Source organism: Pristiophorus japonicus, chromosome 5 (genome assembly GCF_044704955.1).
Source record: "Pristiophorus japonicus isolate sPriJap1 chromosome 5, sPriJap1.hap1, whole genome shotgun sequence".
NCBI lineage: Eukaryota > Metazoa > Chordata > Chondrichthyes > Pristiophoridae > Pristiophorus > Pristiophorus japonicus.
In genome coordinates this window covers 234,536,236-234,560,265 of record NC_091981.1, presented here as the reverse complement: position 1 = coordinate 234,560,265, position 24,030 = coordinate 234,536,236, and the positions used below count along the sequence as shown (strand labels likewise).

Genomic DNA, 24,030 nt, shown 5'->3' with positions numbered 1-24,030 from the left:
AGACCCTTTATATTTTAAGGCATCCAGACAGAATAATATAATTACAGATCAATCTGCAAGATTCAACGGATGTTTTTCATAGATTGTGAATTTTAAAAATGATTTTGTTAAAAAAACAAACGCTGATGTCTGCTGTTGAAACCATAAATTATAAATTCCATTTATTAAGCAGAGAATACATGAAAATCTAATGATCATCAGAATTATTTATTGATAGTTACTATTTTTGAGTTTTTAAAAAAAGAAGTTCTGCAAAATGAAGATTCAAATTGATTGTGTTTGTTGCGAGTATTACAACAGAAGCTGGGCCCCTTCAGTACATCGTTAAGTTCAAATAAACAAGTAAATTAAAAAGTTGACAGATGAAGAATTACAGATTTCTGCATTCTTGATCACGTCACACATTTAGTACTGAAAACTTTGTTGCCGTCTCTGAACGTGAGGATCCTCTGTCGCAATTTCTTTGGTTTTTAAATATTGAATCAACACTTTCTCATTCCTGAATATAGATTATAAGCTTAAAAGATTATAGCAGATCTTGTACAAAAGTAAAATTGCTACTTGTTCAGATTTTGCACATATGCTAGTTTGTAGTTTGTTGATGAGACAGTAGCTTTGATTGAAATTTGCTATCTGTAATTGGGAATGAGGCATCGCGTGGTTTTGGTCTTAGAAGAACCTTTTGTTGAGCAGCTGCTATATTTATATTTATCTTTAATCGCAATGTACTAAATTAAGCATTACAATTAATTGCTAATATAGAGCAATTCAGTTCTGAGCAAATTGTTCTAATTATAAAATACAGAAATTATAAAAACAATTGCATCTCCAGCAAGTTAGAGAATATTGTTTTATAAAGGCAGGATTGTCTCATCCTGTGTCCTTTCTCTTTGTTGCTGGGTGTGTTATCTATTAAATTGTGTTTCTTTGTGTTTAAAGAATGAAATTTGAACCAATTAGCTATTACTAGCATACAGATTTTGCATGGGTCACACTTTTGTGTGACTAAATTGCTAGATACAAAACTTTTAAATATAGTTCGATGAATTAGTTTCAGTCCTGATTTGGGTTTAAAAGTAAGGATGCTACATATTTTTCTAAAACATGCATTCTCTACAGTTCCATGAACATGGTATCACAGGAACACTAACTTTTTTCTACATATATTCTCTTCTCTCTTGAAAGCATTGCGATTTTGGATGGATATGATTCAATGGGCATGGGTGACCCTAAAATTTTTTGGCAACTGACCTGATCTTGTCCACTGTGCATTTTAGAATTGCTGGCTAGCAGTTGAAGTTGAGAATTTTTTTTCTCCCTTCCAGACATCAAGGGTCCTGAGACTGATGCAGTATCCTAACTGCCACCTTGGCTCACACCATCTAACTCATCACAGAGCAGGGATTGAACTATAGATGTTCTAGGTCTATATGGTTCAGCTACTTAGTGGATAAGCTTGTTAGGACAGGTCCACGTTTGTTATGAATGGAACTTACTATGAATAAAGCAGTACTCTGACTAAATTAACTAAGTTAAATAATGAAAACTTCAGTATCTTTCTAAAATTGTGAAGTCTACTGGTATGACTAGAATTTGTTTTCTTGCTGAAAAATCAAAGCAGATGAGCTACCGATCCTATATCCTCTCCATCACCAAAATCGCTTACTTCCACTTCCGTAATATCGCCCATCTCCACCCTTGCCTCAGCCCATCTGCTGCTGAAACCTTCATCCTTGCTTTTGTTACCTCTATACTTTACCATTCCAATGCTCTCCTGGCCAGCCTCCCATTTTCAGCCTCTGAACTTCAGCTCAACCAAAACTCTGCTGCCCGTATCCCAACTCATGGCAACTTCCATTCACCCATCAACCCTGTGTTTTGCTGACCTACATTGGCACTCAGTCCACCAGTTCTCATCTTTGTGTTCAAATCATCCATGGCCTCGCCCCTCCCCATCTCAATTGCCTCGTTCAGCCCTACAACCATCTGAGAACTCCACAGTGTGTTCCTCCAATTTTGGCATCTTGTGCACCCCCGATTTCCTTCGCCTCACCATTGGCGCTGTACCTAAGCTCTGGAGTTCCCACCCTAAACTTCTCTGTCTTTCTTCTCTCCTCTTTTAAGATGCTCCTTAAAATCTATTTCTTCTGTGAAGTGCCTTTGGTCTTTTTACTACATTAAAGGCACAATACAAATGCAAGTTGTTGTTGTTGAAGGGCCAAAACTAATTTTGCAGGCATGACGGAGTGAAAAAAGACAAAATAGATTTAGTAGTGACTGGGCAATGCTAAGCTGGTTTTTGGAGCCTGAAGATTGTTGGAAGAAGGAAAAACTGAGGGAGGTAAAGAACATCACAGTGTTGAGGGCTTGGTAAAGAGTAAGCTAAGTGTAGGAGACCGAAGTGAATTTTGATTTTAGTGCACAGTAAGAAAATAGGGAGGAGGAAGAGTATGCAGGTGGTGTATTTGGAGCTTTGAAGCAACAAGAGGTAAGTTCAGAGAAGTACTGATTTATAATGATTTCAATAAAATGGAGGGAGACCAAGATGTTGAAAGCGTAAGGAACGATTGTTTGCTGGAAGTTAATTGTTGCTTTTCACTATTTCTAAACAACAGGGATAATTACATTTATGTATGGATTGTTACTCATTTTACTTTTCAGTTACGGAAAAGACTGAATATTTGCTGCTTTAGATATGCAGAAGTACTTCCTGGAAGGAAAAAATGGCCCACGTTACTCGAGCAGTCCATTTCTTCCCTCAACAACAAATTGCATTTATATAGCACATTTAATGTAACAAACATGTCCAAAGGAGCTTCGTTAAAAAGTAATGCAAATAAATGCAGAGTTAAGAAAGGAGAGATAAGGAATTTCAAGAAGGAAGAAAAGTTCAGAGGCAGAGGGGCTAAGGGAGGGAGTGCCAGTGGGTCTGAGATGCTGAAGGATCTGCTATCAGTGGTGGGTTGAAGGGAAAAGTGGATACGAAGGAGGCAGAAGTTCAGGAACATATCATTTGAGATGGGACTCAGGGCTGGAGCAGATTGCATAGATAGGGTGGAGCAAGCATACTTATAGATGAGGACAAGGATTTTTGAATTAAATATATTGGAGGATGGGGGTGTCAGCATAAGGTCAGTGAAGATGGGGTGATGGATATGGGGAATTTAGTGTGGTACAAGATATGTGCAGTTGAGTTTTGAGGGTGAAAGATGGGAGGTATATTTAAGGGTTTTAGCTGTGGAAAAGCTGAATTGGGGTGGGAATGGGCCAGTTTAGCAGAGCTCTTGGTGATGGATGGGATGTGGGGTTTAAAGCTCAGCTCAGGGTCAAACAGGATACAAAGATCAAAACACTCAACTTGCCGAGTTCATTTGTAGTCCGTAGTAAAATATTTGTACTAGCTTTATATATCTGGTTGTGTAAATACCAGAAATGTGTTTAATTTGTAATATTCACCGTACAAATGGTTGCTTAACCATGACTGATTAGAATAATAACCAAAGGTTTGACCAGCTATTTAGCAATGTAAGCTGTTGATAAAGAATTAGTATTCAGACATGAAGTAAAAGATGTTAGAAATATAATGAATCATTTCGTGTGGCTTTGATGTGTGGTATTCATTTGATTGTTTTCATCAGCTTTTCACTTAAACCAGTTTGTTTACTCCAATTAGAGCTCCCAGTTGTTGACCTGGTTACCTGTACCAGTGTTCTCTTTGTGCCTTCCCACATCTGTTCTTTGACCCATTTCCCGAGCTGTGCTTGTAGCTTCAGGCTTAGATCTCGTTCCTGTTCCACTATTGCTTGTACTATGGTGTGTGACAAACATCTGACCTGTTATTCTTTAGGAAAAAAAACATGAATTTAACTGTCTGCCAGGCTGACCAGACTGTAATGTGATTATTAACTACCGGAGTGCTAAATTAAAGGCAGGGAGAGCTTGAATGACTTATTTGTAAAGTAATATCATTCATTCAACTCTGAGCATGTAAACTGATTCCGTTTCCCTCTGCGGTCACTAATCTCTTGTATTCAGGCCTTGATACCAAGCTGATCGGGGATTTACTGTCTATATGGATATGAGACTCAGGTAGGAAACAAAACAACAGACAGGTGGGCTGATGCTGGCAGACCTTTCTAATTAGTGTGGAGCCTGACAGCATGTGGCAAAAGGACTGAAGTTAGATAAGCTGTCCCATGTGTCTTTAAAAAAAATGAGGAAATGATTAACGGGCTTTGTACGAAACAGGTTGGAAAACACTGATTCATGTACTTTTATATGCATGTGATTTAGCATTTAACAGCTGCAGCATAGTCACTGAATCTTAGGTGATTGACAAGACATAGAAAATTGCAGGCAAGCTAAGTTATTTAACTGAAATTAACACGATAGGTTACAGCATGCAAGTTTGGAGAAAAAGAAATGACTGCAACAAGCAGAGTTGACCAGTAAATGCTTTTCAGACACTTTTATGTTAGTCATTCTGCAATGAATGTTGGAAATTTATGTGTCAGATTTTTTTTTTAAAGATAAGGGGGCTAGAGTATCCCAAAAATCTGTCACCGCCGGATTGCCGCCCAAACTACCGCTAAGATTTAAAAATAACTGCGGGCGAAAAATTCCACAAAAAAAGGAAAAAATTCCGCCCGGTGTAAAAAATGGACACACCCTGATTCTCGGCGGAAAACGCGATCCTGGGCCGATTGGGCAGAACTTAATCTAATTGGGCAGTACTTACTAAAATTTAGACCGAGGCTGTGGGTTGGGCCTAGTGAGGGGGAAAACACAAAAAATAATTTTTTCAAAATACAAAACACAAATAATAATGATACATTCTCAGGACCGTTTTACACATAATCGCTGAAAAAGAAAGTAAAAGAAAACTTTAACTTACTTTTTTTTTGCAGGGCTTCATACCTACCGCCCAGCTCGGTTAGTTTTTCGTGGGCTTTTTTTTTTACTTATCTACAGGTCAAGACTTGGGGGCGGTGGTGGTTTTTGGACGGTGCACGTTGGCGGTCCGCTCCCCAGCGGTATTTCGAAACCGCCGGAGGAACTGTTTTCCGAAATTCCCACCGGGTGGTTTTCCACCCAAACTAACCAGTGCGCCGAGAAACCGGGCGGAGATGTCGTGCAAAATCCAGTCCAAGTGATTAAATAGGCCAGTATGAGGTTGGAATGCAGATAAAGAATGCACTCATTAATGTAATGTTGCAGTTGGGGGCAAAAGGAGCAGTGTGGAGGCCTAGCCCAGCAGACTCAGCGGCCACCGGCCTACGAGCACCATCGGAGTAGGCAGAGGAGCGGAAGGAGCAGCGTGGCAGCATACCACTCCAGGGAGCAGCACGTGCTGGAGCAGAAGAGCAACAGCAGTGAAAAGGGACATTACCAAGATCCAGGTCGGTGATTGGAGCGTGGACAGATACAGCAGAAGCGGCGAGGTCAGGGCGAAGGAGCAGTGAGAGATTGTAAAGGGACGTGATCGGGGCCCAGGAGAGCTGTGAGTTTGGAGCCCGGAAGAGGCGAAGGCCCAGGGGCGGCACGGGCCCGTCTACACTGCGATATGTGCGTGCACTAGGTCCGTACAGCAGAGCTGGTCTCTAGTTGTCTTGGTTAATCCTTGCTACTGGACCAAGACCTAGCTCTGTCAAGCCCGTGTGGTGGCTGGTGTACAACGGCCACCACACATTAAAAAAATCTACGCACTGGCATCTTCCACCCTTCAAGATTTAGTTAGGGACCTGGAATTTTAGGTCCTTCATTGAAACACCTGTGAACTTTTTGACGTGGAAGCAAGTCATCCTCGATTCGAGGGACTGCCTATGATGATGCAGTTTTACAGAAAGGGAGCTCATTCAAAATTAATCTTCCGAATAGTGTCCGTTGAGGTTTAAAAGTATACTATTTGACAGCTGCATAGGTTTTTGTAAATTTTTGAATGTTGTACATTATACATAGAAACATAGACATTTACAGTGCAGAAGGAGGCCATTTCGGCCCATCGTGACCGTGCTGGCCTACTAAGAGCTCTCGGTTACCAGTCCTGAAGGTTACATATAAACTCTTATATATGCATACTATAGATATACTCTCTGTGTAGTCACTGTATAGTTGCATAAGATGGAGACTTGTTTAACAGAGGTACCATCAACAAGGTTCACACTATATACACTATGCTGGCACCACCATAGGGCGCAACTGGTGGAGGCCCAGAGGTCACCTGTACACCACAGGTACCCAGGTATAAAAGGGAGTCCACCATGTGGTATCCTCACTCAGGAGTTGTATTAAACGAACTAAAGTCACTACAGTTCAAGTGCAATACTTTGCCTCGTGGAGTCATTATCAGAGCATCTAAAGACATAACAATTGGCAGCGAGATCACGGACTTTCACGCGAAAATAACTAACTTTGATATGTTGTAGCAGGTCGCCGATGGGGATGATTGGGATGCCTTTGTGGAGAGGCTTAACCATTTCTTCACACAACAACCTGGCAGGCGATGATCTGGCCACACTGGCTGATAAGCGCAGAGCTATCCTGCTAACCAGTTGTGGGATCACCGTCTGTGGCCTCGTCAGGGACTTGCTGGCACCAGCGAAGACAACGACCAAGATGTACGAGGAGCTTGTAACGCTGATCCAAGAACAACTAAAGCCCAAAGAGAACACCCTCACAGCCAGACATAGGTTTTACACCCACCGACGGCCCGATGGCTAGGAAATCGCGAAATATGCTGCAGACCTCAGGAGGGGGCGGCACCGTGTGATTTCGGCAAACACCTCACCAAAGCGCTGCGGGATATCTTTGTCATCAGAATCGGCCACAAGGGCCGCCTTCACAGGCTACTATCTGCGGATACACTGTACAAGGCCATCACCATGAGTCAGGCATTCGTGACCTCGACCTGCAGCTCCAGGTGGATGACTCATGCTCAGGACTCAAACCCGGCAAGTACTGTACAAAGACTGCCGCCTTTTAGAGGCTGGACTGTAGAACATGAATCTCCTCGGGAGAGAGAACAGGCCCCCGAGTCCCTTAACTCTGAGTCCGCTGAGGGGGGCTAATCCGGTTAGCACCATGCTGGCATTGCGGAGGAAATCACCAGGCTCACCACTGCCGCTTTTAAGACTGTATGTAAAGGCTGCAACACAAAGGGCCACCTCCAGCGAATGTGTAAAAGAAATAGGACTCACCGTGTTGAAGAGTCTGCAGAGGGCCATGAATCCAGCGCGGATTATGAAGAGGCAGTCAGCGAGGCAGCTCAGCCCCATGATGAAGTGTACGAAATGTTTACCTGCACCATAGAATGTTCCTCGTTGAGAATGGAAGTCGAGAAAAACGGCGCTCCAGTCTTCATGGAGGTGGACACGGGGCGAGCCAATCAGTAATGAATCAAGAAGTCTTTGAGAGGCTATGGGACAATCAAATTGAACGACCCAAGTTGGTCCCGGTTCAAGCAAAGCTGCTCACCTACACCAATGAACTCATCCCAGTCATTGGTAGTGCGAATGTTAAGGTACTCCATGATGGCGCGGTATACGAGTTACCATTGTGGATTGTTGCAGATGATGGACCAGCACTACTCGGAAAAAGGTGGATGGAGAAGATTAATTGGAGCTGGGAAGATTTCATCCTTCCAGCGATCGACGACCCCGGTGCTCAGAGGCAAAGCAAAGCCCCAACAGGAGGTTGGATCCGGCACCAGAGAGCAGACCAGCACAGCATCCGAGGCACAGACCGCTCGGCACGACTGCGCGGAGATGATCCAGCTGAGATGACCCGAATGCATCTTCCAGACTCCAGTGGCAGGACTCCGGAGGAAGAAAATCGGATCCAAAGGCGACTTCCCAGCTTCGGTGGCAGAACCCGGGGAGAAGAGGGTCACAGCAGCCGACATCCTGGATGGAAGAAAGATGGCGCCCAAACTAAGAGGTGGAGCGCTGAAGGAAAAGATGGCGGCGGCCAGACCACGAGGTGCAGCGTTGATGGAACAATACCAGGTAGCAAGTGAAGAAGAGGATTGGGGTAAAGATAGCAAGGCTCTCTTAAAGGAGGCCAGCAACCCACCACACTTAAAGGGACAGTCCCACATTCTCACTCAATGTAATAACAATTGTGAGATAAATGTAAAGCTTGTAATTGATGATCAGAGTTTTATACATGTAATAAACAAAGAAAAGTCGGGTGATTACGATCGGAGCTACAGTTTATCTATAATAAGCAATGAAACATTGTGCGATGCAGGATTTCAACTGTATTCTTATTATGTAGTGGGCAAACACCCATCGGAAGCACACAGGTCCAGCAGGCTACCCGACGCTGTAGCCTGCACCCCTGGGACCAGGGTGATGCACCACGGAGTGTGGCCACAAGCAGCTAAAATAGACAAGCGGCAGAGCAAGCGATCTCAGGAGGGCACCGGCATCGATACCCTGCCCCTGATTGGCTCCACCTGTCAGGCACCCGATGGCACCAATTGCCACGAGCCTGAAAGAACAAACTGCGCTAAGACGCAGCCCCCAGACCCCACTGTCGCCAAGGCTACGCCCGGGAGCGAGGGGTCACCCGCGGTGGTTCTCCCAATTGGGACCGGGACCAACCAGGATCCCAAACCAAATAATGCCCAAGCAAGCGAGTTAGCAGTTCCCTGTGCACTGTTAGATGACTGCTCCTCTGGGAGCAGCAGTGACCCGGGGCGCAAGGAGAGGACATGGAGGTCACAGGCATCTATGAACCTGCCTGACGTTAGGAGCAACGTCCAAGGCCCCGAGAGCGGGCAACTCGAGCCAACCGGGTTCCCACTGCCACCACCGGGCAACGCGCTGCCACCAGGCTGCCTGGACACCATCCAGCAGCTCTGGAACTAGCTTGTCCTCACGTACCGGTGCTGACCCCAGCAATGATCCCAAAGTTGTACCCTCAATGTATCTCTCCAGTCAAATGTACTTGCCTCACAACTGTACCACAAATGCAATGATGTAAATGCAAATTTCCTTTTCTGGACTTGAATGTATATGAATGTGATGAGCCACCGGCATGATCTACATGGGGGGAAAATGGATGCATGAGCCATGGACACGCGCATGGATCACACCCAGAACCCACTGAAGTCCCACTGCATCGTCGAACCATCCCAACTGGTAACCACTACCCAATGGTGTGGCAATAAGGACTTGGGGGTTAACAGGGAGAGAGCCAAGCCACAGCACAGCTCAGCTATTGGCATTTAAGTCTGGGGAGAGCCAAGCCAGAGCACATAATACAAAGGTATTGGCACAAAAGACTTGGGGGTGGGGAGAAAGGGAGTAATGTTATATATGCATACTATAGATATACTCCTTGTGTAGTCACTGTAAAGTTGCATAAGCTGGAGACTTGTTTACTAGACGTACCATCAACAAGGTTCACACTGTATACACTATGCTGGCACCACCAGAGGGCGTAACTGGTGGAGGCCCATGGGTCACCTGTACACCACAGGTACCCAGGTCCAACATGTGGTATCCTCACTCTGGAGTTATATTAAATGGACTAAAGTCACTACAGTTCAAGTGCAATACTTTACCTTGTGGAGTCATTATCAGAGCATCTAAAGACATAACATAAACCAATGAACAATGGTGGACAGGTAAAGAGCATCCGGCCCAACCAGTCCTCCCCACACCACTGCGATACCCCATGTATCTCAAAATTTTGCACTCCATCCCACCTGGAGCCATGTGATCTCCTGGGAGAGGCAGAAAAAAGATAAAAACCCAAGCCAATTGGGGGGGAGGAATCTGGGAGAAGTCCTCTCCGACCCATCCAGGCGATCGAAACTAGTCCAGGAGATCACTCTGGCCGTATTAGATTCCATGATGTACTCGCCATCGTGTCTACATCAGCCAACAAGAGGTTAGCCAGTCTAATCCCACTTACCAGCTCTAGGTCCGTAACCCTGCAGGTTACAGCACTTCAAGTGCACCGACAAGCACCTTTTAAATGTGGTGAGAGTTTCTGTCTCCGCCACCCTTCCAGACAGCGAGTTCCAGACCCCCACAACCCTCTGCATGAAGAAGCTTCTCCTCAAATCCCCTCGAAGCCTTCCACCAACCACCTTAAACCTAGGCCCTTGCTATCCACTGTATCCAGGCCCCTCAAAATGTTATACATCTCAATGAGGTCTCCCCTCAGCCTCCTCTGTTCCAAGGAGAACAAACCCAGCCTATCCAATCTGTCCTCGTAGCTAAGGTTCCCTATTCCAGGCAGCATACTCGTAAATCTCCTCTGCACCCTCTCCAGTGCAAGCACGTCCTTCCTATAATATGGTGACCAGAACTGCATGCAGTATTCCAGCTGTGGCCTAACCAGAGTATTATACAATTTAAGCATAATCTCCCTGCTCTTGTATTCAATGCCTCGGCCAATGAAGGCAAGCATTCCGTATGCCACCTTAACCACCTTATCCATCTGGCCTGCTACTTTCAGGGATCTATGGACAAACTCTCCAAGGTCCCTTTGTTCATCTACACTTCTAAGTGCCCTACCGTTTAATGTATATACCCTTTCCTTAATAGCCCTGCCCAAGTGCATTACCTCACACTTCTCCGAATTAAATTCTATTTGTCACTGTTCTGCCCACTTGACCAGTAGATTGATATCCTCCTGCAGCCCATGACTTTCCTCTTCATTATCAACCACACAGTTAATTTTAATGTCATCTGCAAACTTTTTAATCATAACCCCTGTATTCAAATCTAGATCATTGATGTATACCACAAAAAGCAAAGGACCCAGTACTGAGCCCTGCGGAACCCCACTGGAAACATCCTTCCAGTCACAAAAACATCAATCAACCATTACCCTTTGCTTCCTACCTTTAAGCCAATTTTGGATCCACTTTGCTCTGGATCCCTGGCTTTTACCTTCATAACCAGTCTGCCACGTGGGACCTTATCAAAAGCTTTGCTGAAGTCCATATACACTGCGTCATACTCACTGCCCTCATCGACCCTCCTGGTTACCTCCTCGAAAAATTCAATCAGTTTAGTCAAACATGATCTTCCCTTAACAAATTCCTGCTGACTGTCTCTGATTAATCCTTGCATTTCCAAATGTAGATTTATCCTATCCTTCAGGATTTTTTTCCAATAGTTTTCCCACCATTGAGGTTAGGCTGACAGACCTGTAATTACTTGGCCTATCCCTTTCTCCTTTCTTAAACAAGGGTACCACATTAGCAGTCCTCCGGCACCATTCCTGAATCCAAAGAGGAGTGGAAAATGAAGGCCAAAGCCTCTGCTATTTCCCCTCTTGCTTCGCTCAACAGCCTGGGATGCATTTCATCTGGGCCTGGGGACTTAGCCACTTTCAAAGCTGCCAACCCCACCCCCCAATACCTCCTCTCTCATTGTCTATTTCTTCTAGAATTTCACACTCCTCCTCGATAGTAGTATCTACATTGGCCCTTTGAAAATAGACGAAAGTATTCATTAAGAAGCATAGCCACATCTTGCGTCTCTACACACAGATTACCCTCATGGTCTCTAATAGGCCCTACCCTTTCTTCAGTTATCCCCTTGCTCTTAATATATTTATAGAACATCTTTGGGTTTTCCTTGATTTTACTTGCCAAGAATTTCTTATGCTCTCTCTTAGCATTCCTAATATCCTTTTTAATTTCATCTCTGAACTTCCTATATTCCTCCAGAGATTCTGCAGTATTTAGCCATCAGTATATGACATAAGCTTCCCACTCCCGCCCCCTCGCACGTCTCCCGCCCCCTCGCTGTCTCGTCAGCGTAAGTGAGTTAGTTATGATTTTTTTTTGTTTAGTTTAGTTTTTATCAAAAGGAGGCGTTACCGGCCATCTATGCTAGTTTTGGCCATTTAGGCCACTTTGGCCAGCTAATAATTACCACTTTGGCCAGCGAATGTGGCCACTTCAGAAAACCCTTGCGGAGAGTTAAGAAATCAGCGCAGGTTGGTACATCGGAGGCCAGCAGAACTTAATGACTTGACTAAAGAATGTGAATCGGATCAAATAGCTATACAGGACTTCGCAAAGTTATTTTACTATACAACAGAAGCATTCATGGAAGCTTAAACAACAAAAATAAAAGTAAAAGATAGTTGAATTAAATTGTCCATACTCAACTAATTTAAACAACTATTTATTTGCAATGATTATACTGGGCCAAAATTGAGCCCATATTATCTAAATAAAATTACTTCAATAAATAAGATATTCTCTAGTGTTTCTCCGTCACTTATATTCTTCTGTCACAATAGCACCAGGTGAATAGGCTTGACAAACGGCCACCACTATTCACGAGACAAAACATATTTACATAATTTTTTTCAAAATATCCAAAAGTCCAGGAAAATGACATGCCATGAAGAAAGTTCAAAAATAGCTACAGTGCATAAAATTTCAAACCTGAGGTCGATCACACCAGGGGGCCACTCGGCTAGGGGTGGGCATCGGGTTCCACACACAGCAGCACGCACACAGGCTGGGGGCGAGGAGCTACCGCATATGTGCAGATGTCCCGACACTGTTTTTAGCGCAGGACGCTGGCTCCACCCCCGACCCGACTGGCCTCGCTGCGCGAAAACCAAGGAGAGGCTGGACAGCGGCCAAAGTGGGGAACGATTTTGTTCGGCGCGCTTATCAATGGAGAAAAGCGACGCATCTCCAGTAAGTGCGCCGAAAAAAGGGGTGGGCCAAATTTGAGCCCAATGTACTTATTACTTCACAGTGATCACAGAAATTATTTGAAGACTAATATATCAATATCTAACTTTTGCATGTTGCTAGAATACATTGACTTTAATCATTTTTCATAACACTAGTTTGCCTTGCAGGAGTGGAGGGACTTTTAGCTTGCATGCCCACTGTCATTCTTTAGTGCAGATGGGCAGCACTTTGGGGGTCTGGTTTGTGTGCTTGCATTCCTGGCAAAATTTAGCTTCCCCCTCACTAATAGAAGAGATTTGGCCTCATCATTTGGTGGGTAGTAATCATTAATTGGCAGCAAATTACAATGTAAACTGCTTTGAGCTGGGGGTGTGTGGTCGTGGGATGGTGTTGGAGGGTGGGAAGAAAAGTGACTGTGCAAAATAGGGTGAACTGGAAGACAGCAACGACAACAACAACTTGAATTTATAAACCACGTTTTATATGTAAAGAATGCTCCCGGAGCTTCACAAATAGGCACAGGGAAAATGGCCAGCGTCAGGAGGAGAGATATTGGGGATGACAGAAAAGCTAGGTTAAAGAAATGAGATGTGAAAATGTTTTTTAAGAGAGAGATGGAGTGGTTTAGGAGGGCATTCTGGAAAATAAGACAGGGTGGCTCAAAGCTGTCACTCGTGGTGGAAGAAGGATGGAGGAATGCGCAAAATATTGGAGACAAAGAATTGCAGCATTTGGGAGGGGGATAGAGAGTGGGAGGAAAATGCAGAGATGGCGTTTGACCAGGCAATGAACACAAGAACATAAGAATTAGGAGCAGGAGTAGGCCATATAGCTCTTCAAGTCTGCTTCGCCATTCAGGAAGATCATGATTGATCTTCGACCTCAACTCCACTTTCCAACCTGATCCCCATATCCCATGATTCCCCTAGAGTCCAAAAATCTATCGCTCTCCACTTCTAATATGCTCAAGAACTAAGCATCCACAGCCCTTTGTGGTAAAATAAATGCCAAAGATCCACAACCCTCTGAGTGAAGCAATTCCTCCTCATCTCAATCTGAGGGATTTATCGAAGAGGAAAATAATTTTAAGTTGAATACATCGGGGATGGGGTGCCAGTGTACATGAGTGATAATGGCTACATATAGGACTGGAATTTTGGCAGAGTTTTGAACAAACTGGAGTTTAGAGGGATGATGGCAAGGAGGAGACTTACACTAGTCAAGTTTGGAGATGACAAAGGCCTGTATAAGGGTTTCAGCAGAAGAAGGGCAGTGTTGTGGAGGTGGAAATAAGTGGTCTTGGTGATGAACAAAATGTTGTATTTGAAGCTAAGCTCAGAGTCACACAGGATGCCATAGGCAAATGAGCTCTGCAGAACGTTTGGGCGTAAGTTCCCGTCAGCAAAAATTGGTATAATTTCAGCGTAAATGGGATCCATGAAATTCCAGACCAATGTGTTTGTGGAAGGGTGGAGAGTTGGATGGGTTACAGTATCTGTGAACTGGGTTTGAAGAGGTCAGGTGTCTTTGTGAACTTGGATGGGGGCATTGGATGTGGGAGAATAACAGTTTGGTTTATTAATAAAATTCACAAGATGAAAACATAAAATACATTTAAAATTGAAGTGATTTGCAGCTTTTTGAAATTTAGCCAAACGTGTGACTTCAAATGGCTGAATTTTCTGGTAACATTTTTCATTGGAATAGCTCCCCTGATGGCCTAGTGGTTAGAGTCATAGCACTAAGCTTTGATTACCAGTCAATGCTGATTTCACCCAGGGAAACGATAGTGGAGCTACAGTTGGCCTCTGGAACAAATGGTAAGGGGGAAATCAGCCATGGTTTCCACGCCTGATTGCTATCAAGTGACTCTTCTTGCTCAGCTGTTCTGCTCCCCAGCATTGAGAAGCTTACCAATGGTTGGTGTCGAGGCTTCTTCATAAAGTATGACAACTTGGACAATGTACTGCAGAACACCGAGCACCTGTGGAATCATAGTCAGTTTCTTCAGCAAAAGAGTGGGGAGGAAAAGTAGTTATTGGAGATTTAGTTTTGTTAAATTGTGTGTTTTATTATTTCTATGAAATACTTTTTTTAATGTGTAATGGATGCTAATTAAATGTTCGGTGAGAAGTAAACAACTGTATATTTTTATTTTAATACAGGTTACAACAAAAGCTAAACAAGTCAAGGATTTTGTTTCAAGCACATCAGGTATGTGTATTCATCATTTAAGCTTTCTCCACATGCTAGGAATAAAGCCCAGTCTGATCTGGATCTGGGGACTACATACTATTAAGAGGCATAAAAATGTTGTCGTGATGTCGCAGATAGGCAGTGCCACACATGGTTTCCTGCTTCCTCATTGGATAAAGTCCCAGGACCTGTGCTATAATAACAGTTTATTTTTCTGCGGCAAGAAATGTGTTCTCAGTTGGTTGTATAGCACCTGTTGGTGAAGAATTATGAAACGCTTCGGATTTCTTCTCGGGAATATGTTGGATTTCATAGAGTATGTAGACTTATAAATGCATTTTATTTCCAACCAGCCATTTTATATTTGCTTTGTTTTTCCTGGGGAAAAATGTAATTGGCACCAACAAACAAATGTCAATAAAAAGTGATTTTTTTTTTTAACCAGAGCATCTATATGCAAATAAAGCACAAATGCTATTCGCCTGTATATTTATGCTCCGTGTTCAGCATTGCTTGGTTTAGGTTGCATGGCAACACTCATTGATCAACACATGCTTGTGCAAATATTATAGACGTGTCCTTTCCTCCTTGTACTATCCTTAGGTGGTCACTTGTCAGACTTGGGAACATAGGAAAAGGAGTAGTCCAGTCTGCTCCTTGAATGTGTTCTGCTATTCAATTAGAACATGGCTGATCTGTATCCCATATCTGTTTATCCGACTTTTGATCTATTTCCCTTAATACCCTTGTCTAATACAAGTAGGTCGATCTTGGTTGTGAAAATCTCAATTGGCTCAGCACCTCAGCCTTTTGTAGGAGAGAATTCCAGATTTTCACTAACCCTTGTGTGACAAATGCTTCCTGATTTCACTCTTGAATGACTTAGCTCTAATTTTTAGATTATTCACCTTTATTTTGGTTTCTCCCACCAGACGAAATAGCTACTTTGTATCTACTCTGCATCAAATTGCAGGAGTAGACCATACGGCCCCTCGAGCCTGCTCCGCCATTCAATAAGATCATGGCTGATCTGATCATGGACTCAGCTCCACTTCCCTGCCTGCTCCCCATAACCCCTCGTCCCCTTATCGTTAAGAAACTGTCTATTTCTGTCTTATTTATTCAATGTCCCAGCTTCCATAGCTCTCTGAGGCAGCGAATTCCATAGATTTACAACCCTCAGAGAGGAAATTTCTCCTCATCTCTGTTTTAAATGAGCGGCCCCTTATTCTAAAAACACGCCCTCTAGTTGTAGTCTCCCCCATCAGTGGAAACATCCTCTCTGCATCCACCTTGTCAAGCCCCCTCTTAATCTTATACGTTTCAATAAGATCACCTCTCATTCTTCTGAATTCCAATGAATAGAGGCCCAACATACTCAACCTTTCCTCATAAGTCAACCCCCTCATCCCTGGAATCAACCAAGTGAACCTTCTCTGAACTGCCGCCAAAGCAAGTATATCCTTTCGTAAATATGGAAACCAAAACTGCACGCAGTATTCCAGATGTGGCCTCACCAAAACCTTATGTAGCTGCAGTAAGACTTCCCTGTTTTTGTACTCCATCCCCTTTGCAATAAAGGCCAAGATACCATTGGCCTTCCTGATCACTTGCTGTACCTGCACACTATCCTTTTGTGTTTCATGCACAAGTACCCCCAGGTACCGCTGCACTGCGGCACTTTGTAATCTTTCTCCATTTAAATAATAACTTGCTCTTAGATTTTTTTTCTGCCAAAGTGCATGACCTCACACTTTCCAACATTATACTCCATCTGCCAAATTTTTGCCCACTCACTTAGCCTGTCTGTCTTTTTGCGGATTTTTTGTGTCCTCCTCACACATTGCTTTTCCTCCCATCTTTGTATTGTCAACAAGTTTGGCTACGTTACACTCTGTCCCTTCCTCTAAGTCGTTAATATAGATTGTAAATAGTTGGGGACCCAGCACTGATCCCTGCGGCACTCCACTAGTTACTGGTTGCCAACCAGAGAATGAACCATTTATCCCGATTCTCTGTTCTCTGTTAGTTAGCCAATCCTCTAATATATTACCCAGCCCCGTGAACTTTTATCTTGTGCAGTAACCTTTTATGTGGCACCTTGTCAAATGCCTTCTGGCACACATACATCACATCCACTGGTTCCCTTTTATCCACCCTGTTCGTTACATCCTCAAAGAATTCCAGCACATTTGTCAAACATGACTTCCCCTTCATAAATCCATGCTGACTCAGCCTGACCGAATTTTGCTTTTCCAAATGTCCTGTTACTGCAAAATTAAAGCACATGGTATTGGGGGTAATGTACTGACGTAGATAGAGAACTGGTTGGCAGACAGGAAGCAGAGAGTCGGGATAAGCGGGTTCTTTTCAGAATGGCAGGCAGTGACTCGTGGGGTGCCGTAGGGCTCAGTGCTGGGACCCCAGCTATTTACAATGTACATTAATGATTTGGATGAAGGAATTGAGTGTAATATCTCCAAGTTTGCAGATGACACTTAACTGGGTGGCAGTGTGAGCTGTGAGGAGGATGCTCAGAGGCTGCAGGGTGACTTGGACAGGTTAAGTGAGTGGGCAAATGCATGGCAGATGCAGTATAATGTGGGTAAATGTGAGGTTATTCGCTTTGGGGGCAAAAACACGAAGGCAGAATATTATCTGAATGGCGCAGATTAGGAAAAGGGGAGGTGCAACGAGACCTGGGTGTCATGGTACATCAATCATTGAAAGTTGGCATACAGGTGCAGCAGGCGGTAAAGAAGGCAAATGGTATGTTGGCCTTCATAGCTAGGGGTTTTGAGTGTAGGAGCAGGGAGGTCTTACTGCAGTTGTACAGGGCCTTGGTGAGGCCTCATCTGGAATATTGTGTTCAGTTTTGGTCTCCTAATCTGAGGAAGGACGTTCTTGCTGTTGAGGGAGTGCAGCGAAGATTCATCAGACTGATTTCAGGGATGGCTGGACTGACATATGAGGAGAGACTGGATCGACTGGGCCTTTATTCACTGGAGTTTAGAAGGATGAGAGGGGATCTCATAGAAACATATAAGATTCTGACGGGACTGGACAGGTTAGATGCGGGAAGAATGTTCCCGATGTTGGGGAAGTCCAGAACTAGGGGACACAGTCTAAGGATAAGGGGTAAGCCATTTAGGACTGAGATGAGGAGAACCTTCTTCACTCACTGACCTGTGGAATTCCCTACCACAGAGAGTTGTTGATGCCAGTTCATTGAATATTTTCAAGAGGGAATTGGATATGGCCCTTACGGCGAAAGGGATCAAGTGGGTATGGAGAGAAAGCAGGAAAGGGGTACTGAGGTGAATGATCAGCCATGATCTTATTGAATGGTGGTGCAGGATCGAAGGGCCGAATGGCCTACTCCTGCACCTATTTTCTATGTTTAATAATGGACCCCAACATTTTCCCAACCACAGATGTTAGGCTAACTGGTCTATAGTTTCCTGCTTTTTGTCTGCCTCCTTTTTTAAATAGGGGCGTTACATTTACAGTTTTCCAATCTGCTGGGACCTCCCCAGAATCCAGGGAATTTTGGTAAATTACAACCATCTCGATTAGATCACTCCTCAACCTTCTAAACCCGGAAATACAAGCCATGTTTATGCAAACTCTCTTAATTTAACCCTTTACGGTTTGGTATAATTCTGCTGGATCTGTGCTGCATCCCCTCCATGGCCAAAAATACCCTTCCCGAGGTTCGGTTCCTATAACTGAATGCAGCACTCCAGATAGGGTGTGGCTAAGCCATGAGAACTGAAGCACAACTTCCTTCCCTTTGTATTCCAGCCCCCTTGATGTGAAGGGCAACATTCCATCAGCATTTTTGATTACTTTTTGTACCTGTGCACTAGCTTTTAGTGTTTTTTGTAACTGGATACCCAGGGATGTAGTATGTCTATGTCCCTTTATAACTTCCTGCTCCCTTTTATAATTTACTGTTCCACCTAACTGTCATGTGCAAACTTAGGTATACAACTCTTTTTCTTCATTAAAGTCAATGATATATATATATATGGTTAAAACGTTGAGGCCTCAATACACATCCCTGAGGAGCAACACTTGTTACATCCCACCAATCCGAGTGCGTTCCCTTTAATCCCTACTCTCTGTCTCCTATCTTCCAACCAAATAGCAACTAGTGCAACATGATTACTTCCAATTCCGTGAACTTTTATTTTTGCTAATGTCTTATACGGAATCTTATCAAATGGCTTTTTGCAATCCATGTAGAGAACATCCATAGACACTCCCTATCACCCTGTTGATGACCTCGCAAAAAACAACTAGATTAGTCAGTCATAACCTACCCTGCACAAATACATGCTGACTCTCTTTAATCAGTTCATCATTGTTCAAATGCTCTGTACTCTATCCCTGACATTGATTCCAGTAACTTCCCCACAATTGATGTTAAACTGACAGGTCTGAGTTTCCTGGTTTATTCCTCCCTTCTTTCTTTAAATGGCTTAAATAATGTGCAATATTCCAATATAAAGGCACAATTCCCCAATCTATAGAGCTTTGGAGAATTATGACTAATGGATCTGTAATTTCCCCACCTGCTCTGTACCATGCCTCATCATCATCATCGTAGGCAGTCCCTCGGAGTCAAGGAAGACTTGCTTCCACTCTTAACATGAGTTCTTAGGTGGCTGTACAGTCCAATATGAGAGCCACAGTCTCTGTCACAGGTGGGGCAGATAGTCATTGAGGGAAGTGGTTGGTGGGACTGGTTTGCCGCGCGCTCTTTCTGCTGCCTGCGCTTGATTTTTGCGTGCTCTCGGCGACAAGATGCGAGTTGCTCAGCGTCCTCCCGGATGCGCTTCCTCCACTTAGGGTGATCTTTGGCCAAGGTCTCCCAGGTGTCAGTGGGGATGTTGCACTTTATCAGGGAGGCTTTGAGGGTGTCCTTGTAACATTTCCGCTGCCCACCTTTGGCTCGTTTGCTGTGAAGGAGCTCTGAGTAGAGCGCTTGCTTTGGGAGTCTCGTGTCTTGTCATGCGAACTATGTGGCCTGCCCAGCGGAGCTGATCAAGTGTGGCCAGTGCATCGATGCTGGGGATGTTGGCCTGGTCGAGGACACTAATGTTGATGCATCTGTCCTCCCAGCGGATTTGTAGGACCTTGCGGAGACATCGTTGGTGGTATTTCTCTAGAGATTTGAGGTATCTACTGTCCATGTTTCTCAGCCATACAGGAGGGCGGGTATCACTACATCCCGGTAGACCATGAGCTTGGTGGCAGTTTTGAGGGTCTGGTCTTCAAACACTCTTTTCCTCAGGCAGCCGAAGGCAGAACTGGCGCACTGGAGGCGGTGTTGGATCTCATCGTCATACACTAGGGTGGAAATAATCAGGCCCTGGACACTTGTCTATCTTAACATCCATAATTTCTCCATTACTTTTTTTACTTGCATTAAATCCAATTGACTTATTTTTAGGTTCCCTTGTACTACTGGTATTTTGTTCTCTTCCTTTACTGTAAAAATAGATATGAAGTACTAATTTAACAAGTCTGCCATTTCCTCATTATCCATTATAGTATCACCTTGACTGGTGCCCTTTATAGTTCCTTAGTTCTACCCATATTGTTTCCACTGTCTGTTCACCTTTAATAAAGTATTTTCTTTCCACTGCTGTAATTGTCTTTCTTCTCCTCCTTTCCCAATGTTCCTGTTCTTGTATCATATTTTCTTTACCAACTAGACAATCAGACTTAATCTCTTTTTGTTGTAGTACTTAAAATACTGCATTGAGTGCAGTAAACATTTTGTCTTTCTCGTTTGTTCGATCTCTTTAGCAAACTGCTATCCATAGGGGTAATATCTCCTGGCACATTGTCCGTTTAAGCAACTTAGAAGTCGTAGTAAAATCTTAAACATTGACAGCACGGAAGGAGGCCACTTCGGCCCATCGTATCCATGCTGGCCAACGAGGCTATCCTAGCCTAATCCCACTTTCCAACTCGAGGTCCGTAGGTTACGGCACTTCAAGTGCCCATCCACTTTTTAAATGTGGTGAGAGTTTCCGCCTCTACCACCCTTTCGGGCAGTGAGTTCCAGAACGCCACAACCCTCTGCGTGAAGAAATATCCCCTCAAATCCCTGCTAAACCTTCTACCAATTACTTTAAATTTATGCCCCTGGTTGTTGACCCCTCTGTTAAGGGAAATATGCCCTTTTTATCCACTATATCTAGGCCCCTCATAATTTTATACACCTCAATGAGGTCTCTCCTCAGCCTCCTCTGTTCCAGCCTACCCAATCTGTCCTCCTAGCTAAGATATTCCACTCCCGGCATCATCCTCATAAATCTCCTCTGTACCGTCTCCAGTGCAATCATATCCTTCCTGTAATGCGGTGACCAGACCTGCACGCAATATTCCAGCTGTGGCATAACCAGCGTTTTATACAGTTCAAACATAACACCCCTGCTCTTATATTCTATGCCTCAGCTAATAAAGGCAAACATTCCATATGCCTTCTTAACCACCTTATCTACCTGGCCTGCTATCTTCAGGGATCTGTGGACCCTGCTACCTTCAGGGATCTGTGGACATGCACTCCAAGGTCCCTTTGTTCCTCGGTGCCTTACCATTTAATGTGTATTCCATTTGCCTTCGTTCTGCCCATCTGACCAGTTGATATCTTCCTGCAGTCTGCAGCTTTCTTCTTAAATATCAACCACACAGCCGATTTTAGTATCATCTGCAAACTTCTTAATCATACCCTCTATATTCAAGTCTAGATTATTGATGTATACCACAAAAAGCAACGGACCCAGTACTGAGCCCTGCGAGACCCTGGAAACATCCTTCCAGTCACAAAACCCCATCAACCATTACCCGTTGCTTCCTGCCTCTAACCCAATTTTGGATCCACCTTGCCACTTTGCCCTGGATCCCATGGGCTTTTACCTTCATGACCAGTCTACCATGTGGGACCTTATCAAACGCTTTGCTGAAGTCCATTGACTCTGCATCGTACTCACTGCCCTCATCGACCCTTCTGGTTACCTCCTTGAAAAATTCAATCAAGTTAGTCAGACACGACCTTCCCTTAATAAATCCGTGCTTTCCTGAGTGCTCAAGTGATCTTTTTGAACATAAAAAGTAAAGAAATAAAAAACAGGAGTAGGTCATACAGCCCCTTGAGCCTGCTCCAGCATTCAATAAGGTCATGGCTGATCACTGACCTCAACTCCACTTTCCCACCCGATCTCCATATCCCTTGATTCCCCAAGACGCAAATCTATCTATCTCAGCCTTGAATATATTCAGAGACTCAGCATCCACAGCCCTCAGGGGCAGAGAATTCCAAAGATTCACAACCCTCTGAGTGAAGAAATTCCTCCTCATCTCTGTCTTAAATGGCCTATCCCTTATAAGAACATAAGAACATGGAACAGGCGTAGGCCATCTAGCCCCTCAAGCCTGCTCCGCCATTCAAAAAGATCATAGCTGATCTGGCCGTGGACTCAGCTCCACTCCCCATAACCCTTAATTCCCTTATTGGTTAAAAATCTATCTATCTGTGATTTGAATACATTCAATGAGCTAGCCTCAACTGCTTCCTTGGGCAGAGAATTCCACAGATTCACAATCCTCTGGGAGAAGAAATTCCTTCTCAACTCGGTTTTAAATTGGCTCCCCCGTATTTTGAGGCTGTGCCCCCTAGTTCTAGTCCCCCCGACCAGTGGAAACAACCTCTCTGCCTCTATCTTGTCTATCCCTTTCATTATTTTAAATGTTTCTATAAGATCACCCCTCATCCTTCTGAACTCCAACGAGTAAAGACCCAGTCTACTCAATCTATCATCATAAGGTAACCCCCTCATCTCCGGAATCAGCCTATTGAATTGTCTCTGTACCCCCTCCAAAGCTAGTATATCCTTCCTTAAGTAAGGTGACCAAAACTGCACGCAGTACTCCAGGTGTGGCCTCACCAATACCCTGTACAGTTGCAGCAGGACCTCCCTGCTTTTGTACTCCATCCCTCTCGCAATGAAGGCCAACATTCCATTCGCCTTCCTGATTACCTGCTGCACCTGCAAACTAACTTTTTGGGATTCATGCACAAGGACCCCCAGGTCCCTCTGCACCGCAGCATGTTGTAATTTCTCCCATTCAAATAATATTCCCTTTTACTGTTTTTTTTTTTCCCCAAGGTGGATGACCTCACATTTTCCGACATTGTATTCCATCTGCCAAACCTTAGCCCATTCGCTTAACCTATCTAAATCCCTTTTCAGCCTCTCTCTGTCCTCTACACAACCCGCTTTCCCACTAATCTTTGTGTCATCTGCAAATTTTGTTACACTACACTCTGTCCCCGCTTCCAGGTCATCTATGTATATTGTAAACAGTTGTGGTCCCAGCACCGATCCCTGTGGCACACCACTAACCACCGATTTCCAACCCGAAAAGGACCCATTTATCCCGACTCTCTGCTTTCTGTTCGCCAGCCAATTCTCTATCCATGCTAATACATTTCCTCTGACTCCGCGTACCTTTATCTTCTGCAATAACCTTTTGTGTGGCAACTTATCGAATGCCTTTTGGAAATCTAAATACACGACATCCATCAGTACACCTCTATCCACCAAGCTCGTTATATCCTCAAAGAATTCCAGTAAATGAGTTAATCATGATTTCCCCTTCATTAATCCATGTTGCGTCTGCTTGATTGCACTATTCCTATCTAGATGTCCTGCTATTTCTTCCTTAATGATAGCTTCAAGCATTTTCCCCACTACAGATGTTAAACTAACCGACCTCTAGTTACCTGCCTTTTGTCTGCCCCCTTTTTTAAACAGGCGTTACATTAGCTGCTTTCCAATCCGATGGTACCTCCCCAGAGTCCGGAGAATTTTGGTAGATTATAACTAATGCATCTGCTGTAACTTCCGCCATCTCTTTTAATACCCTGGGATGCATTTCATCAGGACCAGGGGACTTGTCTACCTTGAGTCCCATTAGCCTGTCCAGCACTACCTCCCTAGTGATAGTGATTGTCTCAAGGTCCTCCCTTCCCACATTCCCATGACCAGCAATTTTTGGCATGGTTTTTGTGTCTTCCACTGTGAAGGCCGAAGCAAAATAATTGTTTAAAGTCTCAGCCATTTCCACATTTCCCC

At 44.1% G+C, this 24,030-nt stretch overlaps 1 protein-coding gene across 2 annotated transcripts in view; it reads left to right on the top strand.

Annotated features, from left to right (window-relative positions):
• The window catches only part of dnajc1 (DnaJ (Hsp40) homolog, subfamily C, member 1), a 345,901-nt gene that overhangs the window by 297,021 nt on the left and 24,850 nt on the right, over positions 1 to 24,030 (top strand). For both annotated transcript variants that reach the window (XM_070881402.1, XM_070881401.1), the window contains one exon: positions 14,848 to 14,896. In XM_070881402.1, coding sequence (XP_070737503.1) covers positions 14,848 to 14,896 — 49 coding nt within the window. The remainder of the gene's footprint in view (positions 1 to 14,847; positions 14,897 to 24,030) is intronic.